Source organism: Lissotriton helveticus, chromosome 1_1 (genome assembly GCF_964261635.1).
Source record: "Lissotriton helveticus chromosome 1_1, aLisHel1.1, whole genome shotgun sequence".
NCBI classification, from domain to species: domain Eukaryota; kingdom Metazoa; phylum Chordata; class Amphibia; order Caudata; family Salamandridae; genus Lissotriton; species Lissotriton helveticus.
In genome coordinates, this window is record NC_136057.1 from 385,465,559 (window position 1) to 385,489,137 (window position 23,579).

At 42.6% G+C, this 23,579-nt stretch overlaps 1 protein-coding gene across 1 annotated transcript in view; it reads right to left on the minus strand.

Annotated features, from left to right (window-relative positions):
- Window positions 1-799: 799 nt before the first annotated feature.
- Window positions 800-23,579, minus strand: part of IQSEC3 (IQ motif and Sec7 domain ArfGEF 3) — a 382,113-nt gene continuing 359,333 nt past the window's right edge. Inside the window, exons 11-13 of the mRNA XM_078673720.1 lie at window positions 8,393-8,436; window positions 1,113-1,292; window positions 800-1,017 (exon numbers count right to left, since the gene is read on the minus strand). Of these exons, the coding sequence (XP_078529846.1) occupies window positions 865-1,017; window positions 1,113-1,292; window positions 8,393-8,436 (377 nt within the window). The 3' untranslated portion in view covers window positions 800-864. The remainder of the gene's footprint in view (window positions 1,018-1,112; window positions 1,293-8,392; window positions 8,437-23,579) is intronic.

Sequence of the window (23,579 nt, forward strand, 5' to 3'; positions counted from 1 at the left end):
AAAATACAACGTATCACTCACTGGTTCTCCTCATTGAGTGGAACTGACAAATACAGCCCTCTTTTGGGTTACTACTTCCTATCTTACAAGACACACCAAGTTAAAGTGGCCCTTCTTCTTCATCTCCACCAAAACTGCATAATTACTCAATTGACATGCCCTGTCAATGTCTATATGATTCCTCTTCTACATCGTCCTGCCAGCTATAATCTGTTCTTTGAAATGTACACTGAAAATAGCAAGATTCCCGTCAGAAAAATGAAGCATGCCGGAGCCAGCCAATAGGCCATGGATTTTCTGACTCTCCATACTTCAAGGGAGGAAAGGATTGTACTAGCTGCAACACAATAGTAACTTAAGTTCTAGTGGTGAACTGGAGACAGAAGTAAAAAGTAACTCACTAAAAAGGTCACATAGTGTAGCCGGATTTGCCCATGGTTCTTTAACCTTAGTAGACTGTAATAGCAGTGCAGGGGGTTTCGGGGATATCCGATCAGCTCAACATGCATACCTAGATTCTACATGTTTACATTAGCTAAGTACAAAGCAATAATGGTTATGACTACTGAAACACGAGATGTGGTCTTGGAGAATTGTGGGCTTGTATATGTGGCAGTGGATGAAAGCAAGTTCAGTTTTTCACTGACCTAAGGACCCAGTACTTCGATCAACAAGCCGGCACTATCAACATTTCTCAGTGAGGTATATTTGTTAAACATGCATATCTCATGTACACAGCTTCCATGCAGCACTAGGGCACTACTTCACAAATAAAGAAATTACAAGTTCCACTACTTAATCTATTTCTAAATATATTTTATTGGCATTGTGGACAGCACATCCAGTGATCAAACAAACAGTATTTCACATCTGGTGCTGTGGATCTGGGTGAATCAAAGTGGAGTGCTGATGGGGGCAGGGGGAGCATCTCTTACGGCGCCACTGGCGTCCCCCGCAATCGGCATGCATCACCCCCTTCACTTCCTGCTTCAGCAGCTGGAGGGAGCAGCCGTCAAACTGCAAGAGAAAACATTTAATCAAAACCCCAAATTGGCAATCAGCCCTATCCACCCAATATTAGGTTGGACCACATGCATTTGTAATTGCCTCACTGTGTCCAGGTTCAGGATTTCCCAGCAGCTCCCTCCACTGTCCCGATAACCCGCGCGGCTCAGACGTAGGCTGTCAGGAAGCCTGGGGTCAACTCCTGTGTCCCCATGCTGTGCTCTTGTCAAGGCCTGTTGCAAATCTTGGCGTATCAGTTGAAGGAGTTTTGCCCTCTGGGTGTCAAACTGCAAAATGTGATAGCAAAGGCCAGGGTTAAACATAATGCTTACTGACTTACATACTGGCTGCCATCAATGCTAAAGTATGGAAAGCCACTCACACCTTTAAATGTATGAGGTCACATACCTGGCTAGGGAATGCCACCGACCAGGGATGCTCATTCTCCATCCAGTAAAGTCTGCCCACGGCCGCCAATCAAACAGGAAGAACTAATAGCGGTGAAACATCCAGCTCCAGGTGTTTTCTGTGGCAGCTAGAAGGTATCTGTGCCATTTCTCCTTCCAGAGAGAATGTGCAGAGTGTGAGGTCGCACTAATGTATTTTTGCATTCACTGCATGCACTTCTCGGGGGCACTCTTACATCAGGATTCTTGTTGTGATCATGACAGCAACCAAATCAAGGTTGCTGGAGCATCCCGCTTTCCTTCAGATGGTCGATGAGAGGTACTGGACTGTGGTGGAGCGTCCTTGGATGGTGGTTTTCCCCACTCAGGTAAATGTGTTTTGAAAATACAGTGGCATTCAGTGATATTTCTGCTTTAACTGTCTAAGAAGCTAACATCAGACATATATCTATTGGCTTACATAGTGGTACCAATATTACATTACATTTCAATGGGCAATTGTACTTAACATTACAAGAAAACAATAAGACGTTCTATAGAAAAATCTATGTCACCCTATAGAAAATGCTGTGCCATATTGTAGGTATTGCTGTGTCACTGTGGTATATGTTATATTATTTTATGGAATGGTGTTTTATTCTAGGAAATTATGTAGTATACTGTAGTGTACTGTAATGCCGCAAGTAAGTACGAGCTATGCTGAATGAAATGCAGTGTTGTAATGCAGTAAGGGTGGTGGGGCACAGAAGTACATTACTTGCCATTTTGAAAAATGGTATGCCATACAAAACTAAATAGGTTGTCATATTTTATTTCATATGATAATGTAGCAAAATTATTTCTTGGGGGAAAGGATACACCAAGCTCTAGGAAAGTACATGGGGAATTTATCTCATATTGTAGGAAACTACATGTGATGTTTTGGAAAATAGAATACCATTTTAGAGGAAATCATATGAAATGTTCATGAAAACAATTGATCATCTTGTAAAAAATTACATGTCATAGTGTAGAAAAAAGTATGCAACATTGTAGAAAATGACATTGCATGTTGTAGGGGGAGTACATTTTAATGCACTAAACAAGATGTATCATTTTAGGAAAATCAATGATTAGTTAAATCTCAAACTGTGATATAATAGGGCATAGTTTAAGAAATGACATGCCATAACGTAGGAATGTGGAAAATAGTTAGTTATGTAGTAGAAGATGATGTCACACAGGAATGAGAAAAATAGAATATCATATTTCTAGAAATATTTGTCATATTTTGGTAATAGCATGTCATTGTAAGCTATCTACATAATATTTTAGGAGATTGTAATGAAATGACAAAAAACTAAAATGGAAATATGTCGTACTGTAGCAACGTATGTGACTTATTGAAAAGAAAGTACTGTCCTCTAGAAAAGACTATGGCAAATTAAAGGACACACTACATCAAACTTCAGCAAAGCATGCACACTATATCTTTTTGTAGTAAAATTTGTGTTTTATGTAGCTAAGGTTAAGATATATTGTAGGGAATCATTTTCATTTGACATGATTGGTTGTTAGAGTAGAAAATTAAATTTTCTAATGTATGACTATCTGTTATATTGAGGAAAATAATGTGATATAAAGAGGAAAATATAAAACTATGCTGTTTAAGTGAATACGGCATGTTGTGCTACGAAATGATGTATAAGAATGTGTCACATTGACGGAACTTATATTACATGTCATAGTTGACGATATGGAATGCAGTGGGAAACAATAAAACAAAACAATAAGCCAGTACCCAAAAAAGCACACAAATAAATAGATACATACAAAATTAAATTAGCTAATTTATTATTAGAGTAGAAAATGGCATGGCACTATCTGTGAAGGGTTTTGTCACACTTTGTTAAATTATTAACATATTACATTGTAGTAAATAGTATGCCAGGTGAGAAAATACACGTGCCATGTTGTAGGACGCTGTTTGTCATAAAACAGCAAAGAGCAAGTCATTTTGTTAAAAAATCAATCTTGGGGGTATCCCACAGCATTTTCTTTCAAAAGGAAAATCAGGAGATGTGCCATTACTACCAATTCAGTTGGCTATGTTTGACTGAATAACTCACAGAAGTACAAGGAAGGGGTAGAAACTACATATTCTAAGAATGTGATTTTTGTTAGGGAAGTATATCCTATTCTGTATCAGACACTATGGCAAGAATATGGAATCCTGTGGGCAATTTTACATGTTTCGTGTCATACTATAGTGGGTAGCATAGGCAACTATATGAATACATTTTGCAGGATTAGATTGGATTCTCTTGATATTTTATACAGCATTGCAGCACACAGTAGGAACGAATATGACATTAAATAGGACACATAGCATTCTTTCAGAAAGATATGGACTGTTGTAATGAAAGTATTAGAATCAGGATAGAAAATGACAAAAGCCAACAATAACAATATGTTATAAAAGGCAAAAATTGAAAACATGATATGGATTCTCTTCTCATGCAATGAGTGTATCTCCTAATGTAGATACGTATATTATATTATAGCAAAGGAGATATATTATCACAAATTATGTGAAGGTGCAGAAATGTAAATATTTTACTAAAGAATGAGTCTGTGTCTGATGATATGACACATTGTTTTGAATATGTCGCCATTTAGGTAAGTATGTAAGGATACAGTGGGCCTTACTGCACTAATGATGGTGATACTTCGCATTACTTCAGACAATGATACAATCTTTTTTCATTTGGCCACATATTCCATTTCATACTAAAGGTTATGAAACCCCTTTTAAAGCTTAGGGCCTGATTAAATTGAGGGTAGTGATAGAAAACCACCAAAAAGCTAAAGTACATTCACTCCTTCTGAGAAATATTTGCCCTCGCCAGAGTGGCCCACATTGCGGCCTTCCTGCTTCAGAAAGCTCACCTGACTCCACTGTAATGTGCAAAGGTAATGGTTTGACTGAAACAATCTAGAGCGGCTGGTCTATGGCCATGTTTGGTGTTGTTCCCACCATGCAAAGGTGGTAGATGTACACTAAATTATTAGTATAATGCTGTTTATATGTTGGCAAACAACATATCACAACATGTTAGGGAGATGCAATATGTGAACACTGACGATGAACCTTTCTATTACCCACATCTACAAACAGAAAGTTGGTTATTAGTTTTTGACATCAGTTGATATTCCACCATTGTGATTCTCTACCAATATGGCTCCTCCAGTGTCAAATATGGCTACTTTGAACAAAAAACCTCCACCACTGTGGTGGACTGTACTAAACGTGGCAGATTTGTCTGTGCCATTTTAGCAAAAGCAAGAGCGCTGCAGCAATGGCAAATGAAAACGTTACCACTCAAACTTAATCAGGCCATACATGTAATGTGTAGCACAAGATAATGTCAGATATGATATGTCACATTGTGGAAAGAATGGTCCAATGTAGAAAAAGATATTTCATACTACATCATAACATATAGGATATGAAACTGAATAAAATGCTGTTATAGGATGTCTAATTTTTGTAACAGAATTGCATGGTGTAGGACAGCATTAAACACACTAAGCTTTTTTATTCATCTCTATATTCTAAGTATCATATTGCTGGATACCACTGTATTTAATGAGATTGATATTTAATGTGAGACAAATGTGAGACAGATGAAAAATGATGTAGCAGCTTTTTTTAAATTCTGACTTTAATTAGTAGAGCAAAGCTGTGAAAATGCAAATGGTGGAAACTTGCGTCTATGTGCGTTTATTGGTGTGTAAATGCATGTATGCGTGTGCACATTAATGCTTTCATATATTTGGATTTGGATAGGGATTTGTAGAGCGCGTAGCTACCCTAGGGCATCCCAGCGCTAACAGAGGACCTATCTTGCCAAGGAAGAGATGGAGACTATGGGAAGAGCCATGTTTTTAGATGCCTACGGAAGGCCAGAAGGTTGTGTTCTTTCCGGATAAAAATTGGTAGGGATTGGTAGGTATATATTTGTGTTTTAAGAGCTTAAGAGGTGTGAGGGTGAAAGACAGGTATAAAAAGGTTATTTATTATTTAGCCAAAATGGTAGTGTAAGGGACCGATGTTTAAGAGATGGAACTGCTCCATCAGGCATCACTACTTGAATCTATTTAAGACCTCATTGCTGCAGTAGGTGACATATTAAAATATCATGGGTCACATTTCAAAAGGAAAAAAACACATGCAGATTAAAGCCAATTATGATGTTTTAAAAGTGGATGGAATTGGCTTAGCTTTCACTGCTGAAAACATCTGCTTTCATGGTGGCTTTGCAAAGAAATTCTACAGAAGTAACTGTGTAAAATATCCCTCCATGCTTTGCTAAATATTAAATCCAACAATACCATATCCTTTCTATGCTTTGCTTAGTACTAACATGTTTCTAAATGTTCACTTTTAAAATGTTTATAATACGTTTGTCTGCTCCAAACCTTGATTGTTACCATAATGTGCTACAAAGAATTATTGTCATAATATGTTCAGTGTTTACATTTATACATTTTGTATTTGTCCTTTAAATGGTGCACTGGATATCATTCTAGAATTAAATTTAAAGATGTGCATTTCTCTAGTCAGTTGTTCTACCCCCTACTATCTCCATACTTTTGTCAATATGTACATATCTCTAATAAAATATTCTTTTCAAAATTGTTCCATGCTTTCATCTCTCCAATTAATGATTCTTTAAAAAGGTTGCTTAAGTACTGTTTGCTCTATGACAACTAGGTGCCCCACTGTGCTTTGATTAACTTATTCACGTTTTTCAATATTTCTTATCTACTTTTGTCTTGGTTTGTTTCCATTATTGTTCTCATAACAATGTGCTAAGAGTTTGCATTTCTACAAGTGATTACTGGCTCCATTCTTAGATGAAATTTGTATCTTCACTAATTAATATTCTCTTCCAACACTGCTCAATCAGTGATTATATTTTTTAAATGTACAATTATTTTGCATATTCTTTTTTACTAATGTTTACATTACTTAATAAATTATTCATTCTGTAATATGTTTAGTGTTCACATTTCTGCAATATAACACTCTACATAGTTCCTTCATTGTTTTTATACCTACAATGAATTATTAAACCATATTAATTTTAGTATTCAGGTTTCTCCAATACTGTTTTTACCCTATGCATGGTTAAATATCTTCATGACTCGAGTCAATTATATGCATTTCTCTAATAAACTAGTATTTCTTACCACTAACAACCAATTACGGGTATTCACTATACTTTGCACAGTATCTATGTTAGCTTCAATCAATATTTACTCTTGTCGTCTTCATTGTTTATATTTCTTTCCCTATTGAATTATTCTCTCCATACTTTGTTTTATCTTAGCATGTCTCCAATATCAAATATATGTTCATGTGTAATGGGCCTAAAATGTCTGTTTTCAATTTCAGTAATCTCTTTGTGCTTAGTCCTATGTTTTTATATTTACTCAATACATTTGCTCTTTACTTATCCATTGTTCACATTACTCCAATGTTTTATTCTTTCCATGTGGTGCTTTGCCAATTTTTAATTGTCTACAATGGTGCAATTGTAGAACTGTTCATGATTTCTGTCAATATCTACTTTAATATGTGTGTGTATAAATAGATGTATTTTTCAATACCCTGATAATCAGTAATTTTGTTGAAACATCCTCTTTCTGGTGGAGGTTCTTTCAAATAATATAACTGAGAAAAGGATGATTAATGTTCACTAAGAATAGGCCTTAAAGGCAACTTTGTTTTCTGCAAATGCGGTTATCTGTGCTTTATTTGTTGAAAACCATATAATAGTAAATGAAACACACCGAATAGATGATATATAAAACTGCTTAGAGGTCACTGAGACGCTTTATAGTCTCACAACCAAACAACGTGTCTACTTGGAACGGAAAAAACAATGGGGTAAGAAAACAGTCTGAAATCCCAAGACCTTTCATCTGACAAAGGATGTCATTGACCATTTCATACACCAATTACTGTGACTAAGAAAAGCATTAATGTACAACACAAGGCCTGGTCCTTACACAATATCAGTTACCGTATAAGCAAGAGGTAACTAATTGATGACCAGGAGCACTGGAGACATGTCAGAGTTTCAGGATATCCACATAAGGTACATGTTCAACCAAATAATAGAAATGCAACTAATTTCTAAAGTCAGTGGTTAGCTGTAAATCTCGCTCCTGGCTCTCTGAGCTAAACATCCAACCATTAAGTGCTTGTTTTTTTACTAATTGTCATAGTGCCTTTAACCAAAAACAAAATTTCACAACAGACCTAACTCACTGTTCTTTTAAAATCACCTTGCTAAAGCCTATTCTTCCTGTAATAATACAGTCCCAATTTCGCATCCAGTCCATGAATATTCTGGGTTATGTCCGCAATCCGTTCCTTAGCGAAGAGGCTACATCTAATAACTCAAGAAGAAAGCAAAGGCAAGTTCTATCACTGATGTATATTTTTTATAAAATTTGACCCATTCATTTGAATGCATCATATTATCTTAATTTGTAACAAGGAACTCTATTTTTACTTATAGGTACCTGAATGGATACTTTTGAGGAGTAAAAAGAAATTAGAAAGAGCAAAGCTGCAATTAAAATTCTCTGAATATTACGTATATGTCCTTTATCAAAACTGAATTCCATTTTTTCAAATGTTAAAAGGCCAAGCAAACCACACTCTTTTTTTAATGAAATGTACACTCAAAAAAAATAGTTAGAAAATTGATATATATTTCTAAAAAATGTATTGAGCTAGGAAGAATTAAGCTGCTAGGAATAATTAGGCTGCAATCCTAAAAAACAGAGGGGGCACTAATGTGGCAGATCATTTTGACCCAGGACATATGCACAGTCTGAATTAGCCAACAGCTCAAGAGACGATGGAGCATGGGATGGAATGTCACTACATTGCCTACTTACCTTGGCTGCTGAGTAACACTTACCTCCACTGTGTTCTCTGAACTTTTCTCCCCAAAGTCTCTTTTAGCTTAAACGGAAAGAAAATACACATCAGTTATTTGCAGAAAGAAAAATATATGACTATGCAAAATAGGTTTTTCCATAAGGACCAATCATCAGCTGTCACTATAACAACAACAACAAGAGTACTCATTTTAACTAGGTAGCTTGAAAGACAAAATTACTAAATATTCCTTAAAAGGAGGTGTTCATACATTAAGCTTTCTTGCTATATGTCCTAGAGTGAATTATGTTTGGTGTTATTTATTTTGAAACGCATGTTCACACTTCTTCTTGATACTATGGAAACATACACTGAGATGATAACAGAACTATAACTTCCAGTTAAAAACAGGTTTTCAACAATTTTCCAACATTATTTAAATGCGATTCGGAGTGATAGTTGACCAGCGTGTTATTCAAGAGCTTTGATGCAGCTCTGCAAAATGGCATCTCTTCATATGTTATTGAATTTGCTCTAGGAGCCACCTGAAGACAGTGATTAGAGGAGTGTTGTGACCAAAGAGAAATATACCAGAAAATTTGGTAACTTCTGGAGTCTTTTTAGTATATGATTTTGCATACTTTCATCATTACTTTAAACACAATCTTTTCTTCGGAGGGATCTCAGCATGGGAGAGGATCACAGCACCATTGATTATGCTTTCGTAGGTGAGTAACATCATAACTATTAGGTTATCCATCAGAAACCACTAATAAATTGAAAACTGCAACTCTGCGTGTGAAGGTTAAATCTTAGAGATCGAATAGAAAAGGATGCTTTGAATGTGTATGGTATTTGTGTGGATAATAAAGACCTATTGGAGACACTCTCCAAGAAGCTAAAGTTAGCCTCAAAAGATGTAATATTGACCACGACCACGGATGTCGGTATATTTCAGAAATTGGATTATAGAGCCTGGGTTCTGTCAGACACCTCTCTATTGCTATGAGACTGGAGTTATTAATCCATGATGCTACTCATGAAATGTTGGTGTTTACAACCTTAGGCGTTAGGAAATATAGGTTTCAGAGAGAAATGTGGACCTTCTCTAGACAAGATAGTTGTTGATCTATGCGCATTTCTTTCTAAGTGTGGGAATCCTTTGAATTGTATTGCAGGGATAGGGATGATTTCCAAAGAGGTATATTGCAATCACTGACAAGGCCCCAAAGAGATTAGCTAAATAAATTAGGCACTTGAGGTTGGCACAACATGGAATCTTTGAAAGGTGATATATACATACACACCATTGATGCCGTAAGGAAATATCAATGTAATCAATGTAATGCTATCCAATATCTGTGTGTGGATAAACCCGGTCGCACAATGGTCTGAAATGTTAGTAGGTACAGGGTACCATCTAACATTCATGTATTAGTTAATTACATGAGGGACAGGTTGGTGAAGCAGACTGACATTAACAATGTGTTACAAGCATATTATTAAAATCTTTCCTCGTGTGATAGTGAAAAGGGCGAAAACTAGAATGAATGTGATGCCTGTGAATGCCAATTGATGACTTTGATCCAGGAAGTATCCTTTGTGTTGGGTGATGAGATTACTGAACAAGAGGAGTGCTTAGCAATTAATGTTTCCTTACTTGGTAATGCCTCTGGGAGAGGCAGTATTTGTGTGGAACTATACCTGGAGTTTTCTACAACTCCAAACCTACCTTTAAGCCCGGATTTCTGGAGGGAAGCTAATTGTGCAGTCTTTTGCCGAAAACTATGCACCCAGTAATTACTAACTAGGTCGAGTTTGTATTCTACCAGCTATGCAATATGCGACCTTTTCTGCTTTACACATGCTAGAATTGGGAATAACACATTATTGGTATAGACCATTTTAGGTTGGCAAATAGCCCATGTGTCCAATTTGCTCAGTTGAAACCTTATGGGAGGCAGGCACAATTTGCACCCTGGGTGGGATGCCAAGTCAGGTGCAAGCAGAAATTTGCTTCAGATTCTGTATTGCTACAGCATTTGGAATTGTGTCCTTCACGATCTTCATAACAAATCAATAGGGAAAGGATATCTCTTGGACATTTGGAGGAGGACACACATGACAATTCTGCCTAAAGCTGGGAGAACCAGCTCTCAAATATACAGAATTGAGCGCTTAACTTCTCAAGAGTTGTGGATTGTAAGCTATTAAGAGGAGGACTGGGAAAGCAATTTTATCTTCAAACTATAAATCAAACTTTTTTTTAAACCAAGTATGACATTTTTAACAACTTATGACATTATTTAACCTGTCAGCCCTATATTTGATTCCGTATGTTTAGAAGACACTGGATAAACCTTGATTCAAGTGTGTTACATTTTACACAGTAGTGTTTATTTTATATATGGGCTCTGTCATGCTTCACTTGTCTCCCAACTGTGAAACTATAATCAGAGGGCTAGAGGATCAGCTCAAAAGAATTAAATATAGGGTTTATCAGCAGATCACAAGTAGGAGTTAGTTTAACTTGAGGAATTTGACTCCACGGAATTCCTCAGAGTTACATAAAAACTCTGAGAGATTCCGAGAAGTTCCACCAGCGAGTGGAAATAAGCACCTCTCGCTGCCTGTCCACCTGGAGTGCGTTTCGCACTGAAAAATCATCGGGAACGGAACTACGCAGTGCGCCAGAGGTCGCAGCTAATCAAGTTGATTTTGTTGCCGCTTGAGTAGATTTTCTACACTGGTACCAGCTTTTCATTTTTTTAAAGAAGTTTTATATAGCGCTAACTAGACCCGAAGATATCAGGTATCAGAACGCTTTACATGAGCATCAATTTCATTACAGATGGACACATTCATTATTTGGTAGGCGAGGCGAGATTAAGTGATTTGTCCGTAATCACAGGATGTTGAGCGTCGTTGCCGAGACTTGAACCCGGTTCCCCAGCTTCGAGGTTGAGCGCTCTAGCTATAAGGCTACATCCTCTCCGTTTCTGACAGCAAATGGTTGTGACCGCCCACGTTAGAAAAATTGCACCAGATGTTCTCCGAGCAACTGTAAAACGCACTAGGGAAGGTCAAATCTCGCTCGAGATAACCAACTTACCATCCTTGAGCCACATACTAGACAAAATTACTCCATGTGGCGATAGGCGGAATTTGGCCGTAACAAGTCGCCAAAATTCCACAGACTGAATGGAATATTTTGCCCACTCCTAGTCAAAAAGTTTGAATCCCGCCAAAGCCTGCTCAGCCTTCTAGAAGGTTGGTAAATTGAGCACAATAAGCTGAAAAATAGTTGCATTTGTTGCTGTTCATTATCTGACACTGCAGCCAAGAGCCTGTATAAACCCAACCGCAAGGTGGCGAATAACAGAGGTTGGTGGGTTAACAGGTGTAGGACCCTCCTTGAGAAGTGAGTTGAAAAGTATGGTCCGGTCTAGGAAGAAGAGGGGAATCGAAGTTAAATGCACTGAGGGCGGTGAGTAGTCAGGACAAAAGGGGGAGATTGGAGATGAAAGAGAAGGCATTCCAGAGTTAGGAGCGAACAGACAAAAGGAGCTAAAGCGGGATTGGCCACAGTGAGGGTGGAGGAAATCAAGATGAAGCCGAGTACCAGAGTAGAGGTTCCAAGTATGACCATAAGGAAGAGAGGAGGCTAGGAGCTTGATCATATATGTACTTTAAGAAAGCAGAATGAATCTACAGCACAAAGAAGCAAGGCCATCAAAGTAATTGAAGAAGAGAAGTATTCTAATGCTCCCCACCTTAGCCCTAGGGTGTCTGTCACCCACCAAATTCAGGTTAGTTGAGAGGTATGTATAGAAAGATGAATGAGAAAAAGAAAGATGCACTACAGAACTGAGTAATGTAAAATCCTAAAGTCCACTAGGTGAGGGAACAGGTATGAAGGACACCCGCCATCAGGTCTGGCTGAAAAGATGACAAAGCCTTATAGAACAGAACTGAGATCTCAAAGCAAACTCAGTTCAACCAAGGGGAAAAGGATTCAATGCATGATGCAAAATTCAACAGAGACAGAATACAAAATATTAAAAAGAATTAACAAAATCCACTTTTTTGGTTTGGATTTTTTTTCCAACTGTTGAATGTAGCCATTTGCATATTAATCCTGACGTACATGTGCATACATCTTCATGAAAGCATGCTGCAATCCACCCATTCTTTCCTGGTCCAATGGTATTTACCTCAATAACTTTACGGCAATTTGCATTACTTTGCATTACCATCTTACTCATCACAGTTCTTATGTACATAAGGTGTGTCCTCACACTGAAATAGATATTGCTGTATTCTATAACTGAAAGAAGGCTGTTTTTGTTTAATACCCTTTCTCCCCTTTCAATCAACCTACTCCCTTTCGTCTATCAAATAGCACCTCATCCAAAGTCACACCTAGCGCAACCAATATCAAGCCAACATAGATCCACATAGAACACTGGGAGTCCTGGTGAAGTACAACAGAGGAGTGCTCAGGGAGGAAGTGTGGTGATGAAGCTTGCAACATGGAAGAGGAAGACTTAGAGTATGTAAGATAACTGGTAAGTAAACAACACATTTAACTCTTATCTGTCATTTTTGTCTCAGTCCTCTTGCTGGCAATCCAAGTTCAGGTGTCTGAAACTCTAGAACATTTGTCTGCAAAACATATGAGAAAACCCCCAAGAAGAGGCCTGAAAAGGTCATGCAAAGACACACCATGACCTTGATGAAGGAATAGGCCTGAACATCATCAAATCAAACAATAGCAGTGATGAGGTCCAAGAGGAGGATACGGACCAAGAGACAAACTCCAGATCAGGATGAGTTCAACTCATCCATTTCAATGCATGAATGAAACAGCAAGCAACATTTCCACAGACCCCATTAGAAAGTTGATGAGATGATTCAAAAAGAGCTAGCTTTCAGAAGAGATGGCAGGCTCCTCAAGATATGTCCTTGAGAACCTGAAACCCCAACAATATAAGGAGAGTCACACCATACAGGAGGTGGCAAACCCCTCAAAACACCCATCACACAAGAACCAAAAAGCAAAAGGGACTCTAGTGTAACAGAAGTCAGGGAGATGAACCAGAGTAGCACAGAAGTGGAATAGCCACAACTAGACTACGTGGTTAAGAGACACAGAGTCAAAACAGGCCAAAGCAGGACACAGCGGGAGTAGCCAAACAGCACTATAGTGCCAACCAGCAGGACTAATTGGGTGAGAGAGAAGACATCAAGAAATCTGCTTGAAGTGACCTTCAGATAAGAAACCAGAGCCACCATTTCAACAATCTAGGGCCCCTGACTGGGCTGGCAGGAGCCCAAATCTTGGAATCAATGGAATCAAGGAATCGAATAGAAGAAACACCAAAATAACCTACCGCAGTAGAGGTATGAGCGGGAAAGGTCCCCAGTCAGAGTGAATTAAATCATCATGTTATGTTATGTTATGTTACGCAGGTTTGTATAGCGCATGGCTACCCCAGCACCGGGGCGTCCCAGCGCATGCAGACGTGCCAGATGGCAAAACATCAGAGTCAGTGCGAATGTCTTAAATGGAGGAGAATAACCAAGTTTTGATTTGTTTTCGGAAGAGCATGTGATTAGTAGTGGCCCGTGCTCTTAAGGGGATCGAGTTCCAGAGTTTCGGGACCAGATACATAAATGAACGTCCTCCGACTCTGCACCTCCGAATCTTGGTGGTACGGGCAAGGAAAAGGTCCGCCGCGTAGGAGCATAAAAGGTGCAGAGTCCTTGCAGGGTTCGGGGGCCGACGCGATATAGAATTTTGTGTGTTAGGCAGAGGATTTTGAATTGAATGCACTGTTTCACAGGTAGCCAGTGCAGACGACGGAGAAGCGGGGATGTGTGACAGTGTTTAGGGAGTGCGAACAGGATGCGGGCAGCGGCGTTCTGGGCTCTTTGTAGCCTATTTATCACTGTCAAGTTAGAGCCAAGCATAAGCGCGTTACAGTAGTCTAGATGGGATAAGACCAGGGCCTGGACTACAATCTGACGGGTGATAGGCTCAAAGAAGCCAAGGATGGGCTTAAGAGTACGTAGGCGGCCATAGCAAGTGCCTGACACTCTTTTTGCATGACTCTAGGGCAAGTGAATTATCTAAAATCACACCCAAGTTTTTAACTTCCTTCTTAGGAATAGGAGACGGTCCCAGTGTGGGAGGCCACCAATGCTCATCCCATTTCTGTATGTCGCCGATTAAAAGAATCTCGGTTTTGGATGAATTCAATTGGAGACAGTTCTTAGACAGCCAGCTTGAGATGGCCAGGATGTCTGCTTGGAATTTGGCTGGGTCCACCACAGTGTCATTAGAAAAGGTGAAAATGAGTTGCGTGTCATCCGCGTACGATATTAATTTGATCTTACGTTCTCGAGCTAACGTAGCCAGGGGGCGGACATACACGTTAAACAGTGTGGGGCTGAGAGCGGACCCCTGCGGGACCCCGCATCCAAGAGGTAACCTGCTGGATGAGAACAGCGGAGTGTGTATCTGGAAGGAGCGGTCAGAAAGAAATGACGCGAACCAATCCAGGGCTCTATCTCTGACTCCGATCTCCCCGAGTCTCCCAAGTAGGATCTCGTGGGAGACCGTGTTGAACGCCGCACTCCAATCCAGCAGGACCAGTATCGAGGTGTTGCCTAGGTCCTGTGCCGCCCTTAGATGTTCCATGGTGGTCAATAGAGCAGATTCTGTGCTATGATTAGCTCGGAATCCGTTTTGAGATTCAACCAGAATCCCATTGGACTCCAGATAATTGGTCAGGATGGAATTGACATAAGCTTCCGCTACCTTAGCAAGGTACGGGAGTAAGGAGATAGGCCTAAAGCTATCTGGCCTGGAGGGGTCCAAAGTGGGTTTCTTTAGCAAGGGGAATACTTTGGCGTGCTTCCAAGATTTGGGGATAGAAGCTGACTGGAGTGAGCTATTGATTAACTCCCGCCCCTCTCGCAGAATGGAGTCCTGGAATAGTCTAAACATCTCAGGTTTAACGGGGTCTTCCGGAGCTCCAGATTTTACTTTTAAAGCCAGGAGTTCCATGTCTGCCTGCTCAATCAGTGGGAGGGTTTGAAGTGAGTATTGGACGTCAGGCGTGCTTATGGGAGTGCTAGGGGTCGTAGTAAGTCCAACCGGGTGTAGAGAGTTGTAAATCCCTTTAACTTTATCTACAAAGAAACAAGCTAGTTCTTCGCACTGCGGGTCGCATACTATCATACTACTTGTACCCTCCGGGGTCTTGGTCATATCCTTCACTAAAGAAAAAATCGTTTTAGAGCGATTAGTACTGGATTTGATCAGGTCAGTATAATAGCTGGCTTTGGTCTTTTTTATGAGTCTGTGATAAGCTTTAGTGGCGACTCTGAAGTTGGTTTTAGCCAGAGGATCATATGATCGCCTCCAGATCCGCTCAAGTATCTTGCATTGCTTTTTTTTATTAGCGAGTGCCTCAGAATACCATGGATGGGACTGTTCACGCTTAGGCCTCGATCTTTTCTTGGGAATGAAGTGGTCCAGTGATTGATTAATCCATTCCCTGTATGCTGTGTCGGCCTCCTCCATGTTGTCAGGCCAAACTGGACGAGAAGTTATCAGTCTAGCCTCAAACAGGACGTCATCTAATTTTTTCCATGGATGCCTCCAGAGGGGGGGAGCTTTTCCCTGAGACTGACCGGGATCCTAATCGAGATGTGAACTGGGAAGTGATCAGTCCAGCTGAGAGGACTAGGTGTGGAAGTTGTAATACCCTGTATGTTGGTAAAAACCAGGTCTAGCAGGTGGCCCGCCTGATGGGAAGGCCCATCAACCAACTGGTTAAGTTGGCAGGCCTCCAGATCACCCAGAAACTTCAGTATAGTAGGGGAATCACGACACTCAAGATAGAAATTGAGGTCCCCTAGTATGCTAAAGTTTGCAGACTGTAGGGCCAACGCCGAGCTGGTCGGAAAGTGCTCGCTGTCCCAGGGGCACGATATATCAGGAGTCCTGTGAGGGTGAAGGTATCGGAGATCCTTATCTTAAATAGCGCACTTTCACAGCTGGCTATGTTTGTAGGAAGGAGGGTGTAGGAATAGTTAGATTTGAAAATCACAGCTAATCCACCCCCTCTTCCTTTAGATCTGTTTTGAGTGCATTTAAGGTAGCCAGGGGGGAGGGCAATGCTAGAATCGTCGAGGAGTCATCGGTGAGCCACGTTTCTGTCAAAAATAGGAGGGGGAACGATATGTGAGGAGCTCGTGAACATCGTCATGATGATTGACTAAGGACCTGCAATTCAGGCTCAATATGTTTAGGTTCATGGTCTTTTTTGCCACTGAGACAGTGGGTGATGGGGTCGAAGAGACCTCTGTAGCTTTAAAGCCGCAGCGGTCGCACTGTGCGCAAAGGGAGCCAGGGTGCCACAGATGGGCAGCATAGGCTGCCTGACACCGAAGAGCAATCAGATCCTCCCAGGCGTATGGGGCCATTTGAATGCCTGTCGACCAGGGGTCCAGGCGACTGGCGACGGACCAGCGCGGACGGGCGCAGATGGCCTTCGGCGACCCGCCGGCGGTCCGCTGCGCACGTCCGCTGCGCGGGAAGATGGAGTGCAGCCTAAGAAGGCACCGGTCCCACCTCTGGCGGAAGTGTAACGCCCTCAGGGGCCGGGCCAAAGGTCAGGGACGCCCTCCACTCAAGCGGCACAAGCCGTGGTGGAACGGGGCGGTGACCGAGTACAACACAGCACAACACAGTGTAAGCTTTTACCGTTTATAAGCAGTTTTTAAAAGATAGTTACGCGATTTTCGTGGTTTTAAAATAATCAAGCAATAAAGGCACACATTCACCGCTCCGGCGCCTAGCACATCAGGAGCGTCCGCTGCGCGGGAAAATGGAGTGCAGCCTAAGAAGGCACCGGTCCCGCCTCTGGCGGAAGTGTAACACCCTCAGGGGCCGGGCCAAAGGTCAGTGACGCCCTCCACTCAAGCGGTGTCCATCCCCAGGGGGATGGAAAACCAAGGATCAAAACCTGAACATGTGTAGAGTGTTCAGTGATCATGATCGAGCTCGAGCCGGGCTCAGGGCCACCCCCCCTGCCCGATCCACTCTGGATAGGGTGACTTATAGATACAGCAGGGAGACTTTGATAATGCTTGATCCTTTGGCCGGTAAGGCAACCTGCCCACGACTAGCACACAATATAACATCTAAGGATAAGAATCCCTGCCCAAACTGTCTAACTTGTCTGCCGCATATAAACCCCCTCTCACTCAACCTATTATCAAGATCTGACCAGGCCTCAGGTAACAGCCACATCCTGCCAGGCAAGACACCGCATCCAGAACAAGGACACAGACCTAAGGGAGAGTTGAGAAGCGGGTTACTAAATGTTAGGTCCCTCCCCAGACATGCCACCGAGATACAGCTGCTGATCGAATCCAGCAACCTGGATATCCTGTTTCTAACTGAAACATGGACGGTGGCCGGACTAGAGTCAGAGCTGGGTCCGGCATGCCCAGTGGAGTATAAGATTCTCCACAACCCCAGGCCTAAGGAACGAGGGGGAGGAATGGGAATCATCTTCAGGGAAGATTTGAACATCGCTATGTTGGACATAGACAAGGTCTCCTGTGCTGAATTTCTTGGGATATCGATTAAACCCTATTCAGGTCACTGCCTCACTGGCCTAATCTGCTACAGGCCACCAGGGTCCATTAATGTTACGCAACAGCAGGAACTGATCGCTGTCATTAACAACTTGACACTCACCCATAGCAGATTACTAGTATTGGGAGATTTTAACCTATGGCCCAACGGCAAACTAGACACAGCCTTCCACAACATCATACAATCCTGTGCCAACCTAGGGCTAAAACAATGGGTAACCACTCCCACACACAGGGAAGGAAATATTCTAGACTTAATCTTCGCAGAGGAAGATCTTATAGCCATGGGAACAATCCAACCAGTGGGATGGTCAGATCACTATCTTATAACATTTAGTATCCACACTCTGGTTAACATAGGACCGGCAAACACACAGGTCAGAACCTTTATTAGCCGCGACTGGAAAGGACTACTAAAAAGAAAAGGGGAAAAGGAGACTGACCTCTTTCAGCTGCGGACCCTGTTTAATCCAGAGAACGATATTACCGCGAACTATCGCTCGTTCTGTGATCATGTAACCAGGAAACTTGACCATATTGCACCGCTGAAAGTAATCAGGAAAAGAGGCAACCCTTCCGTGCCCTGGTATACGGAAACACTGAAAGATCTGAAAAACGTTTGTAAAAAGGCGGAAAGGCAATGGAGAAAAGATTACACAGAACAGAATAGACTACTCTGGAGGCTGACAATAACTAAGTACAAGAAAGAGATTGTCACAGCCAAAGCAGAACACTTTGCAGCCACTATCCTAAAAAGCTCCAATAAGTCACGCGACATCTTTAAGATAGTAAAAGAATTGTCCCACCCTGAGTGTGCCAATAGCAATATCAAACCTTCGCAGGAATTATGTGATGGTTTGGCCTCCTTCTTTCAGGAAAAAATTACCAAACTAATAGAGAATATGGAGGATGCCCCCACCTCCCTAGCGCAGCACCAGAGCAGCATGGGGAACGGGAAGAAGAGAGAAGGAATGGATGGACACCTAATGCCAAAGGCCATCTTGGACAAATTCGATACTCCCGCAGAACAAGTTTGCGCAAATAGCCCTAAACATAACATCTGGATCCCCATTGGATCCTCTACCTCACAAAGTAGTAAAGGAATTTGGGGCTGAATTATTTCCTGTACTCCGTTAGTTATGCGGTTAATCCCTCGGCACAGGTATCGTACAGAGAGAATGGAAACAGGCAGTTATCACACCCCTGCTAAAGAAACCAAATTTGGACCCCAGCTGCCACAAGAATTACCGACCCATCTCGCTCCTGCCGTATCCAATTAAGATCATGGAACGGCCGGTCAGTAGGTCTCTGTCCCTCTTCCTGGAAACAAACAACATCCTTGAAGAGGAGCAATTTGGGTTTAGACCAGCCCATGGGACCGAGTCAGCTTTGCTGATGGTCTGGGACAACCTACGAATGAGGGCGGACAAGGGAGAATCAGCAACGCTAATCCTGCTGGACCTGTCCGCCGCGTTCGACACGGTGAGTCATGACATCCTACTGACAAGGCTGAAAACCTCTGGAGTAGAGGGAGCGGCGCTCGACTGGTTTCGTTCGTACCTGACAGATAGATGGCAGGCAGTGACACTCCCTCCATACCAGTCTGAGTTTGCTTTAGTCCCACATGGGGTCCCACAGGGGTCTGCTATCAGCCTGATCCTTTTTAATGTCTATATGCAACCCCTGATGGGCATCATCAAGGCTCACGGCATTAGCGTGATAAACTATGCGGATGACACGCAGCTGATGATTTCTCTTGATGGTGCCCATGCAGACTCACTGGAGACATTCCACACCTGCATGCTGGAAATGGCAACTTGGCTAAAAAGTAACTCACTACAGTTTAACAGCGGTAAAACTGAGATAATGCAATGCAAAGTGGGAAGAATCGCCAAAAACCTGCCTGTTGACTTTTGGCCTTTAGATTCTGATGAGCCACTGACACCAGTAAAAACGGTGCGGAATTTGGGGGTCAGCTTTAATGACAACCTAAAGCTGGAGACCAACGTCAACAGACAGGTAAGCAGCTGCTTCGCCCTAATGCGGGGCCTCCGAAAGCTGCTGCCTCTCCTTCCAGCACAGACTAGAGCAACCGTAATCAGGAGCACTATTCTTAGCCGCCTGAATTACTGTAACGCTCTGTTACTTGAATCTCCTGCATATTTGATTTCCAGACTCCAGAGCATCCAGGCGGCAGCATCGAAAATGGCACTCTCTCGCGGACGACGATCCTCCACCACTCTTGCACTGGCTGAGCTACACTGGCTGCCCGTGCATCATAGGATCCTTTTCAAATCTCTATGCACTGTCTTCAAGGCAGCACATGGTCTTGGTCCCAAACCTCTACAAAACAAATTCAAATGGTATGAGCCTACACGGACCCTCCGTTCCTCATCCACTAATCTCATTAGCATACCTAGGATCAGGAAAGCTACTCACGGCAGCAGAGCCTTTAGCATAGCAGCAGCCCATCTCTGGAATAGCCTCCCTATCGCAATTAGGAAAACAAGCGAACTGATGCTTTTCCGCAAAAAGGTAAAGACATGGCTCTTCCCCAAAGTCTAACTGCCCCAAGAGTAATTTGCTCACTTCTCCCATCCTGCCCCATGATGCTTAGCTCTTAGTCGCACTTTCACAGCGCCAGGATGCCTGTAGGGTTGCAGCGCGCTTTAAAAATGGCATAAATAAATAATAAATAAATGATGATCATTGTGACATGGAATACCCGAAGGACCTAGTTGAATGACCCAAGGAAGACAAAAGACAAAAAAGGACTCACTGGAAACCAAAGGAATTATCATAGGGCCAGACACAGATCCACTAGTGGATGCATACATCCAAGAGGCATCAAGCCCAGCCCATGGAATGATGTCCTAGGGGAGTTAAGAACAGCCAGAGGAGTCAGGGAGCAGACCCAACGCCTACCAGGCCATGCAGTCCACAGATAATCGCAGCAATAGGAAAGGCTAGGTGTTCAAAAAACCAGGACCCAAAAGAGGCAAAGAATAGTAAACCAAGCATGCAGGTACACTAGGAGGCAAGGAAAAACCCATCTGCATCTGGTACAGGTGCTACAACTGAGTTGCCTGGGACGCAGTAGAGACTATGGGCCAGGATTACCCAGAAATTCAGCTAACACTTGTCCAGCTGAGGACAGGGACTGGCTCAGCTGGTCATGAAGCTTACTCAGTAAGAGGTGAGCACTGTAAATGGCACCACAGAGGAGAGGCAGTCGGAAAACATGCCAGAGCATACGATCGGCGGCCCAGGACCATTAACAGAGATGTCCACAGTATAACAAAAAGGAGCCCTGAGGACATACCACATGCAGCAATGCCACTGCAGTTCTGAACCAAAGCTCAAAAAGTAACCCCAGCCCAGACCCTGGCCATAGAAATTCCTAGAGACAGTGAGGGCGTGGCCCAAATTAGCAAATTGAAGAGCAAGTCTATGAGGCCTACAGAGTCATATAAGGCTGAGGCAAAGAAAAATGCCCAAGAACCACCAAAACTACACTACAAGAGCCCTAACATAGAATGACACAGGTCAAGGATGACAACCAGCAATTAAAAATAAAAAGGCAGGCATCTGTCACAATAGAAGAGTCAGACCCATCCCAACACCATCCCAATCTCCTATCACGTTAGACCACTTCCCGCCATTAGATCCTGAATCTTTAGCTTCCATAGCTAGCAAAGTAAAATCTGGATCTCCATGTGATCCAGCACCCCCAGAAATCATGATGCTGGCACCTCAGGTTATTTTGCCGACCATCTTGAACCTTCTAAATGCCTCCATCACTTCTTGTTGTGTGCCGCATGCCTGGAAGCGGGCCATGGTGCATGCTCTGCTAAAAAAAACAACTCTGGACCCCGGTGACTTCAGTAGTTATCGCCCTATTTCTCTGCTCCCTTGGGTAAGCAAAGTTCTCGAGAGGCACATCAATGTCCATCTGATGCATTTCCTCGAGAACAACCAACTTCTAGATGCTACCCAGACGGGCTTTAGACCCAGGCACGGGACAGAGACTGCCCTACTGGCAGTCACCGAGGCAGCCAGAAAGATCTTGGATCAGGGAGGGTCAGTGGCAGTGATCCTCCTTGATCTAAGCGCGGCATTCGACACGGTCAGCCATGACATCTTGCTGGGACGCCTGTCGAGTGTCGGAATAGTTGGCGGAGCATGGCTATGGCTCAAATCCTTTTTGAGCAATAGGTCTTTCCAAATCTTTGATGGGGACTTAGTATCCTCAAGCAGGCCCCTGAAGTGTGGGGTCCCGCAGGGTTCCTCTTTAAGCCCTGCTCTTTTTAACATCTACATGAGACCACTGGCTGAGGTTGTTCGTCCATTTGGCATTAAGATCATATCCTATGCGGACGACACTCAGCTAGTGGTCTCCTTGGCGCAGGAGCCGGGCTTACCATCCCCAGGTGGTCTGGCAAAATGCTTAGAGGAGGTGAAGGGATGGATGACTTCCTCTCTTCTTAAGCTAAATGGGGACAAAACGGAGTTGATGCTCCTGGCTCCCACTAACTCCATCTCTGTCAACCCCTTGTGGCCCTCATGTCTTGGTACCCCCCCAACACCCAGAGACAATATAAAAAGCCTTGGGGTTTGGTTGGACAAGTCTCTTCCTTTTAACACTCAGGCCACCAAACTTGCGGCCACTTGCTTTGGCCTCCTAAGGATGTTGAGGAAAGTTCTTTCTCTTCTTCCGATGGAGGCCAAGCAGGTGGCCATTCAGGGTTTGATTCAGTATATACATTGCGCAAGATTCAGATTGTGCAAAATTGTGCGGCTCGCACCGTGCTCCAGCTGCCCCGCAGGCTGTCAGCCAAACCTGGTCTGCACAGTCTGCACTGGCTCCCAGTGCGACAAAGAATCGCCTTTAAGGCGTTATGTATAATTCACCAAGCTTTCTGGGACACGGGTCTGGCCATTACTCGGGACCTAGCAATACAGTACCAACCTGGCAGAATCCTTCGTTCTAGCCAGGCATGTAATGCTACAGTCCCCAGAATAAAAAAGGCAAGAGCTGGTGGCAGGATGTTTAGTTACAACGCCGCCAAGCTGTGGAATTCACTCCCATTTCAACTTAGATCTAACACAAACCTTTCCACCTTTCGGAAACAGCTGAAGACTTTTCTGTTTAATGCTTCTTTCTAAACTTCTTTTCTGCCTTTTAAGCAATTTTACAGCGCTTGGACGCCCCAGGGCAGCAACCGCGCTTTATAAGTTGACATTTCATTTCATTTCATTTCAGACCTCATCCAAGACCATGAAAATGGATGCTACCTCATTAGAACAATATCAGGACTCTGGTCTGGCAGCACTGCAGCCAAGGAGCAGTGCAACAGAGAGAGGGACTCCAGCAAACCAGAGCAGCCCAAACCAGCTCCCGACCTAAATACCAAATAAGTTGCCAAGACAGATAGAGTCACTAACCGAGAGCCAGAAGCATACTGCAGAAAGTAGCAAAGTTGTCCAAGAACAAACATTCCTGGGTCTGGAGGCTTAGTGAAATGATGCACCACTCTGGAGATATAGAACTG